Here is a 9,077-nt window from a genome sequence, read left to right as displayed (position 1 = left end):
GGGGGGGGGGGGGGGAGGCTCAGCGTCCGGAAGGAGACGCGTTGCCCCCCTTATTAATTCCTTTTGTGAAGAATGTCGCCCGCGCGCGATTAATTACAATTTCTCGAGAAAAAGAAGGCACGCCGCGAAGGCATGTGAATACGGTCTCTGGTTCGCGCTCGCGCTCGCCTGCCGCTTCCGTATTCCCTCGTTCCTGTTTCACGGCGCGTCACGAAAGATCTCCCGTCGGGAGGGTAGGGGGAGGGCGTGATTTTAACCGTCGAGTGAACGCGGCGAGAGAATACGGACGTGAAAGTTTCCTTTGGTTCTAGCCCTTTGCGGTTCTGTCAATCGAGACGCGTCGCCCTACGTCGATACTGTACATATTTTACATACACGCTACCGAAATTCCTCCGAGATAGCACACGCGCACCTCCCCCTTAAAATATAAAATCTTTTTTCGTCGATGCGATCGCAAAGGGTTAAACGTCGGAGAACGTATAAGGACGGGCGAGGCGAAGGCTCTCCTCGAAGGATCTTGGGATCCACGGTAGTGGATCTGATCGCTTTCGCCTCGCCCCTCGAGTGGTCAACGTGTCTCGCCCGAATCGCTCGGGCACGACGAATCCGAGATTCTGCGATCGAGAGCACGAGGCGACGATCGCGCGTCGTCGCGACGAATAAATACAAAGAGTGGTGGAATATCCGCACAAGCGAGAGGGAACAGCGCGCAAAATTTAATCCACCGACACTCGCCGCTGCAATATCGTTACGTAATCGTCACTCGTAATATATAATCCGATTTCTTTTTTCATAAATATACATATATATTGTATGTGTATATCTTTGCTAAAGCTCTGCTTTATGTACGTTATAACGAGAAGTAACGTTTCATGCATAAAATCGCACTGACAATTGTTCTCTTAATATTCTATTTTTTTCGCCCGTAAAGCAGATTATCGTAGCGATCGTCGGCGAGTATCGGCGGGAGTTAATCTTAAGAAATAAATATATCTTAGCATTCTCGTGTCAATGTTAAAAAAGAAAGTACAGAGAGAGGGAGAACGAGGCCAAGTCGGACAGTCGTAGAAGTCAGGTGAGCGCGCAAGTTCGCGCGCAAGCACACTTTCGGCGTCCTCCTCCTTCTCGGCTACGATAAAAATGTGCGTAAGTCGTAAAATGTGTGTAGAAAAAGATCGATCGCGATCCTCGTCGCGAAGTGGGGTCGCATTCGCCTATCGTTTTTAGCGCCGCTTAATTAGTTTGATTGAAGCTCCATTGTCGCACAGATAAAAAGAATTTTTCGTCCATTTTTTTTGGAAACCGCCGCTCTCGTCTGCGATCGCCCAGAAGAGGCATTATCGGTAAAATACATTTCCTTCCAACGCGCCGAGGAGATACGAGTCGCGCGCGGATAAATCGATAGGTGTGGTCCCGCTCGCGCCGGGCACACCCGTTAGATTTCGCGCGACGGCGTTACGCAACGTCCGCGCATTCAAGAAAGACGCGTGCGTTTCGTCGCGAGCGAGGAGCTCACATCTAATTCCTCGCTCTGATCGAACGTCCGATTAACTGCGTTCCACCTAAAGATATCCCGTAGAACAATACAAAGCGTAAGAAATCACTCGTCTCTTTCAAACTGACTTGATCCTTTTATCACGATAGTCGCCTTTATCGAAGCATTTTTCGACCGCCGCCCTGATTACGCCGACAAGAGACTCGGAAATAAAATATTCTCGGACGAATAATATCCACGTGGACGAGGATATTATTCGCGAGGGATTGCGTAACGGCGCGTTTAATCGCCATTTTTCCCCGTTCCCGCTCGTGAAGTATTTTTCTTTCGCGCGCGCGAACGCGCGATCCATCTCGTGTTGGATAATGCGCAAAACGGAGGTAAGATTGCTTTGTTATTGCTCGCTTCCCCTCTACAAGGTGTTCCATTCCGATCTTTTCGTTCGATTACACATCCGAGGTCTTCGAGATGCACTCCGCAGTGAACGCGACGAGAGAACGCATTAACAAATCTTTTAAAAACTTGTCTTATAGGCCAGTATTTATATATAGTCAATAATAATTACTTCGCGAATAACACAGTTTCATAAATCTCTGATTATTCGCTAATCTATATTCAATTTTTACAAGGATTCATAGTCGTTGATTCATGAAACGCTGAGCTATGAATTGCTTGTTACTTCGACAATCTCAGATTGAATAGTATAGATTTTAATTATTATTGCAATCATTTTTATGATTATTTTTTTCTTCTTCTAACACAATTCTCAATCATATAATGATTATGATCATCCATAAATAAATCATTAAATGATGAAATTTTGTATAAATATTTGTTTAAATAATTACGTCTGAGATTAAAGAAATGTCAAACAGAAAAGCTGTCATTGATTATGGCGTTATTCGATGAATCTATGATTATTTGAGCTAATAATTAAAGACAAATAATAATAGATTTTCGTAAATATACGGAAAGAACGATTTTGCTGGATACAAGTCTGAAGATAATTTTATTACATGAAAATAATTTTGCTGGAAACTCAAAAATGATGAGCATTACTGTAAAACATTTTGATATTCTAGCAACCAGTTTGAATTTTCAACAAAATTATTTTGATGACCCAACAAAACTATTTTCAGATCTGTATCCATCAAAATTTTTAGACTTTTTAGCCAAATCGTTTTCTCCATGTAATAACAGACTTTTGAAAAACAGATCTGTGAAATATAAATTCGAAATATGAATCTGTAATTAATTACGCTCGCAATCAAAGATTGAAAATTGTTTACGACTATGAACATCGATCTCAGACCTTCGATAACTTGACGGATAATCGAACGGAAAGATTGAGCTGAATACATCCGGTATACGGGACAATTCCTCTCGAAGACACGAGAGGTTTACTTATTGCCGATATCGTCGCGATAACGATAACTTTGCGTCCTCGGACTTAAGCCTACGCGCGAATCTTTCGTATCAAAGTATACACCGTACGGTGCGCGAAATACAGGGAGATGTATGTACGACGGTAGTGAATGTGCGCCGGTATTGGTATCGTAAAAGAAACGAGTGTGTATATTGCAGCAACGTGGACGTCTCCCTTGCAGCAATTTAATACCATAAGTGTCAAATAATTATTCATTTTTAATATTATATAAAGACACTGTTTGTTAGTGCAATTTAATCCTCAAAATAATTATTTGGCATCTCCAGTATTAAATGTCTGGAAGGGCTGGGCCTCGTTCTCGTATGGCGAATCCGATATCGCGGTCGGTTCGACGTCGCGACGCCTGCCGACGCCGTGCAGCTCGCCGACACGTGGTCGAACGCGGCCGCGACGACCACTGTGTCGTTGTGTGTACACATGCATTCCTGATCCCTGCACGTGCGTGTCTATGTAATAAGTGTGTATGTGCGCGGTACATGCGGCTCACGCATACGCGTCGCGCGCAAGTTACAAGGGCATTACTGGACAAGACTAGATGCACATATGACGAAATGGAGTTCCACGCGCTCGATAGAAACGCGCAGAAGAGCCAAGAGGAGAACGTGACTCGCCGACCGTCTTCGGCTTAAGAGCTAAGGGGAAAGATTCCGGGGCTCTTCCTCCGAGAGTATCGCATGAACGGACGCGGATTCACGCATGTGTGTGAGGCGACTGTAATCATATTTTTAAGTACGTCGTCCGCCGTTCCAATTCATATAATTCATCATATATATTTTATTTTTTTCAATTTTTCAATGGTAAAAATTATTCGCGACAAATCATTTTCTAATATAAGGAGATGACTCGCGTTGGACGAGACAGACTATAGTTGGAATCAATTTCTCGAATATCCCGTGCACGACGGGGATGATAGGCGTGATCCGATTGATCGTATAATTACGCGTGATTTACCTCTCGGTTCTCTTTGCACGTCGGCGATCAAGCGTAATCCGGATTGATCGGCACGCGTCGGGCGATTGCGAGAATCCGCTCACACCCCCTCACACACCGCGAGCGGTTACACCGCGTCCGTCCTTCTCGCCCCAGGATGACGATTTCCTCGACAGGCTCAATACGCACGACTGCACCCGAACACTACTCTATTTGTACAGCCTTAAATAGCGCTAGTTTCTTCTCCGGAAAGCGGGGTTAAAAAACGAGGCTACTTCGGTTTAACCGTCCCCGATTACGAGCGCGTCACAGGCGGAACGACGACGTCGAGGCACGTCGGAGAAAGATTATCGATCGTCTTAGAAGAAATATATCGAACAATGTCTCGAAATCGCGATGCACGCGCGGGGCGAGGCATAGCGATCGTAGCCGAACGCGTCTTTTCTCTGCCGACAGTTCTCAACACAGTGTAGATATTACATTCTCTTTATTATTCAAAATATTCAAATGATCCTTTAAGCGGTTCAAAGTACGTATATGGAAGATCTCTCAGAAATGATCTTTCTGTACATATTTTTTTTTTACAATTTTAACAATTAAAAAATTTTACATAATATATACCTCTGACGCAAAGTGAATTTTGCGTCTCTTTATATTTACATGTATAATTTCACCGATCACAATTAGAAAAATACTTTAATTTCATCGTCAAGGATTCGATCTTCTCGCGATATATAGACAAGTATATTGTAAAAATTTGAAACGATGCAGTTTCAGTTTGAAAAGAATTACGCGCGCTACTTAATAAATCAAGCTCGCTTCGACGCTTCGATGATCGTCGATCGATTCTGTCGTCTGATACGTTGGAATACGCGTCTCATCTCTTACAGAAATTCAATACTAGTAGCGATTAAATTACTTATTTCAAGTGTTACAGCACTGCTGTACGTCAGTGCTTGCTGTTCAGCTTTTAATACTTAAAACAAGTAATTTCCAGTAAATTGGATTTCTGTAAGGAATCATAGCAGACTCTGCCCTAATGCACGTTTCTGCAGCGCGGCTACAATACAGCACCGTTAATTTACACACGCGTGTATTATACTCCTTAGAATTAATTTGTCAAAATATTTCGTATGCACCAAAGTGTATATAGAAGTTTCCAAAACTAGCGCGGAATGCTCGAGTCTCTCTCTCGCGAAAGTGCATTCGGTAAAAGGCAAACGTGATCTCCCGGTTTGATTGCGCTTATCACAAAGTAGTCGGTCGCGCGGTTTCCTTCCGGCCGATTATCTCGCGCCGAGAAGATGAGAATCTTCCCGTTTTTTTTTTTTTTGATTGATCCGCAAAAGATATACACACAATCTGTTCCCGTCGTTCGCGAAAGAGGAGCCGGCGATGAACGGCGGGAGATTGTCGTTACACTCGACGAACGTAATAACGTATCGATCCTTTCGCAACTTGGCACGAGGCGTTTTAATCCTACTCACAAGTGTGCCGTGCGCGACTCGAGAATCACGGAGCGCAAAAATCACCTCGCGCGCGCGCGCGCGCATATCCAATGGTGGTGTATCTGTGTCAAGGGAAACAAACTTTTCGAAACTTGATTTACGTCACTTGCAAAGCGAACGCCGCGTATCGAAATGTACAAAGCGAAACCGAGCACACGCGAGTCTGCGTAGAGAAGTGAAAAATCGGCGCGCTGCCGTTCACTGCCGAGAAAGAAAGAAAGAAGGAGGGCCTTTTCGCTTTTTCTAACTCGATCTAACGGCAAGAGATCGTCAGCGCGGAAAAGATTTACAACGATCGAACGAGAAATCGATCTCCGTTCCCGGATACAAGTTTCGACAGTGTCGAGTGAAAAAAACGGGACGAATCGCGAATCGCTGAGCCGACGATATTGCTGAACTCGACGACAAAGGGAAGAAAGATGAAGAAACGAGAAGAGCCTCAGCTTCCGGTAGCTTCGAATCTCCCGCCGGCTCTCTCGCGTTCTCCAAGATGGCCGCCGCGGTACTCCTCCCCCCTCATGCTACCTCGCGCGATCTCCCTTTTTCTCTCTCTCTCTCTCTTTCATGCATGCATACATACTCTTTCTCCTTGTCACACACATTCTCTCTTTCTCTCTTTCTCATACATGCGACACACGCATTCGCCCGTCGCCGAGCGTGCTCGTGCGTGTAAAGTCTCTCGCATGCGCGCAACACGCACGCGCGCACGCCCGCCACTCTCCCAAAAGCATCCTTTACGTTTCACGCTGTGTACGAAGGCACTCCTTCCTCCTTCTCCACGACCGTCACCTCCTCCTCCTCCTTCTCCTCTTGCTGCTCCGCCTGCTGTTCTCGCCGTCGTTGTGTTGATCGTCTCCTCCCCGATCGTGTCACAGAAGAAACCGAGAGAGAAAACGGCGAACGTGATGCGGACGATGGATTCCTTTCCTCCCTCCCTCCTTTGCGAAGATCCTTTTTCAGGATGGCGATGGGATCATCTTTTTCGAAGATATCGCTCCCACAAGCTTCTTGAATATCGAAAGTGGAGACGAGCCTTTCTTCTCTCCCCTTGGCGTCAAAGAATAAACCACTCGAATTTATTGAGGTCGAGATAAGAAAACATTTCCGAACGATAAGTCCGTATTTACGTAGCCAGCAGAGATTTTTCCTCTCGCAAGCGCAGAAGAGGAGATCCAAACGACGCACCGGCCGTAACGAGAAGGTGCACTGTACGTTTCCTTCGCGAAAACTACCGCAAAGGGGCAAGAAGTTGGTGAAACAGCGGTGACAGCGAATCCACGAGGTGGTAACCACGGGAGTAGGGCGTTAGCGTTCGTCCCATCCTCGGTTAGAAGGTGAGAAGGCGATGCTGGGAGGCTTTAAAATTGGTTGCTGACGGTCATGATCTGACAGCCGGCGTGTACGTGATCCATGACCTGCTCCTTGAGCCGGCACACGTGCTCCTTGAGCTTGTGCACGATGCTGCTCAGCTCGGTGTTCTCGCCCTTGAGCAGCTTGACCTTGTCCTCGAGCCTGGAGATGCGCTCGAGCTTGCGCCGTCGGCACTTGGACGCGGCCACGCGGTTCCTCTGCCGCTTCCTCTCCAGCTTGATCTTCTCCTGGTTCTCCATGTCGATCGGCGACATCGGCGGCGTGCTCGACACGCTCGGCACCGTCTGCGGCTCGTCCTTGACGTGCAACAGGCCGGGATTGCTCATGGTGGACTCCGTGCTCTGCACGCTACCGGGCGGCTCCAGGGTCGTGTACGTGGCGCCGTGCATGCTGCCGGGTTCCTGCGAGCTGTCGGAGTGATGGAGCTCGTTGAGCGCGTCGACGAAGCCGCGCGCGTACAATTCCTGGGCCTCGGTGACCGCCTTGGGGAACAGGATCTGGGTGGTCGGTGTGGGTAGACCGGTGTTGACCAGGCCGTCCGGCATGATCAGCTTCTCGAGCTCGGGTGAGGCCAGCTTCAGCATGTTGAGATCCGGCGAGCTCAGGATCGGCGTGACGTTGTTGAGCGCCGGCGGCAGCGGGCCCAGCCGCGGCCTCTTCGCCTGCGGGCCCTGCCTCTGACAGCCGCCGTTCAGGTCAAGCGTGAGATTCCGCTTGAGCTGGACCACGCTGTTCTCGCGACCGTTCATCGCGGTGTAGATGCTCGCGTCCTCGTAGAACGTCTGCTCCATCGTCAGACTGCGCACCATCGATGCCGCCGGACTGATTGACCCGCCTCGATTAGGGAATACCGAGGTTTCACCCTCGACTCCTTTCTCGGTTCCTCGCCTCCGGACGGGAAAGCGATCCGTTCCCCCCGGAGTGGCGCGACTCCGCTTAGCGATCCGGCCCCGAAGTGCTGAAGAAAGCGACGGGCTTTCCGACGGAGTTTGTACACGTCAACGTGTTCTGCGACGTTCACGCTCTTTCACGCGTTCCTCCTTTCTTCTATCTCTCTCCCTCTTGTCTCCTCTTTGCCTACGTCAACGCGCAAACACTTCGCTCCGCGCTGCGGCGATTACATAACAGCCGCGCGCGCGGCTGTACGCAAAAATTCACTCGCGGTATGACCGCCGTCTCCTCCCTTACTCCACCTCCGCCGCACCTCCGTCCCTGCGTCTCACGGGACCTGTGTGTCACGTCACTCGGCGTATCGCGCACCAACCACCGGCGACACCGGTACGGAGCAAGTCGACCGAAATCGGCGCAGAAGACGGCGATGTTCGACGCACGTCCGGCGTTACTGTACGCCGATCACCAACGACGACCGGTCCGCCGTAGGAGCGGCAACCTGCTTGTCTGCCCTGCTCGCCCCTGCCTGGCTTTTCCTGCCCGCCGCTTGACCTGCCCGCCTGCCTCGACTGTCAACACAACAATGACTCACGACACGACGTTGGGTGCGCGTGTGCCCGCGTCTTTCTGCTCCACGGAACGGAACGCTGCGCGACGGGATCGCGGCGACGTGTGTTTGCACGAACGCGGATCACCCTGTGCGCCACGGTGGCCCGACAACTTGTGAACACCCAACTAAACGTACTCGCTTATATCCCGTGAGTCACGCCGGCCGAAAATAGCGTTGTCGTCATCGTGCGTGGCGACGACTGGCCGACGATGCCGTCACCTGGTGCTGCCGATTGGCCGACCGATCGGAGCTACTGGGAAATGACGGACGCATGCGCGCCTGGTTGGACGTCGGTGCCGTCGGTGGGGATTTAATAGAAGGGAAGGGGGTTGAAACGCCGGTAACAGGGTTAAGGTGCGTGTCTATCTGACAGACGTTCCAAAATAGCTAGACACCCGCAGAGATGCGACTTGTCATTAAATGTTACAAATGTAGAGGATCGTTTTCAGGACGTAATCTACGACTTGGGTAATGACAGTACAACTTATTTCACAGACTAAGTTTCCTTCACGGTGTTCAACCGAGGGACTCGTTCGTTCAGGTAGGAACGATGCTTTATGTTGCCTGTCCCTCTCCCACGCAACCATCCGTAGATCTAGCGTCTCCTTTTGCCGCTGTGGGTAGGCAAAAACATGTTTCTACCTTTTCGGCTTTGCTGAAACTGAATAATTTTCGAAAAATCTTCTGTTAAAAAAAAAATAAGGAATTGGTTAATACATTTGTATCTAATCTTTGTATATTTTCGAAGCACTTGAAGTTGGCAAAAATCTTAGAGAATGCTAATTCAATAGCGATTCAATCAACAGAGTTTCGATATCGTGATAT

General features: G+C 48.7%; 1 protein-coding gene across 1 annotated transcript; it reads right to left on the bottom strand.

Annotated features, from left to right (window-relative positions):
- Positions 1-4,342: 4,342 nt before the first annotated feature.
- LOC105453819 (transcription factor AP-1) lies at positions 4,343-8,361 on the bottom strand. The gene has a single exon (XM_011696032.1). It carries the CDS (start codon positions 7,558-7,560, stop codon positions 6,739-6,741), a length of 822 nt encoding a protein of 273 aa, XP_011694334.1. The 5' UTR covers positions 7,561-8,361; the 3' UTR covers positions 4,343-6,738.
- Positions 8,362-9,077: the final 716 nt, after the last annotated feature.

The sequence above is a fragment of the Wasmannia auropunctata genome, unplaced genomic scaffold (assembly GCF_000956235.1).
Source record: "Wasmannia auropunctata unplaced genomic scaffold, wasmannia.A_1.0 LD335994.1, whole genome shotgun sequence".
NCBI lineage: Eukaryota > Metazoa > Arthropoda > Insecta > Hymenoptera > Formicidae > Wasmannia > Wasmannia auropunctata.
The sequence above is the reverse complement of the archived record's forward strand: the minus strand, read 5'-3'. Positions and strand labels throughout refer to the sequence as shown.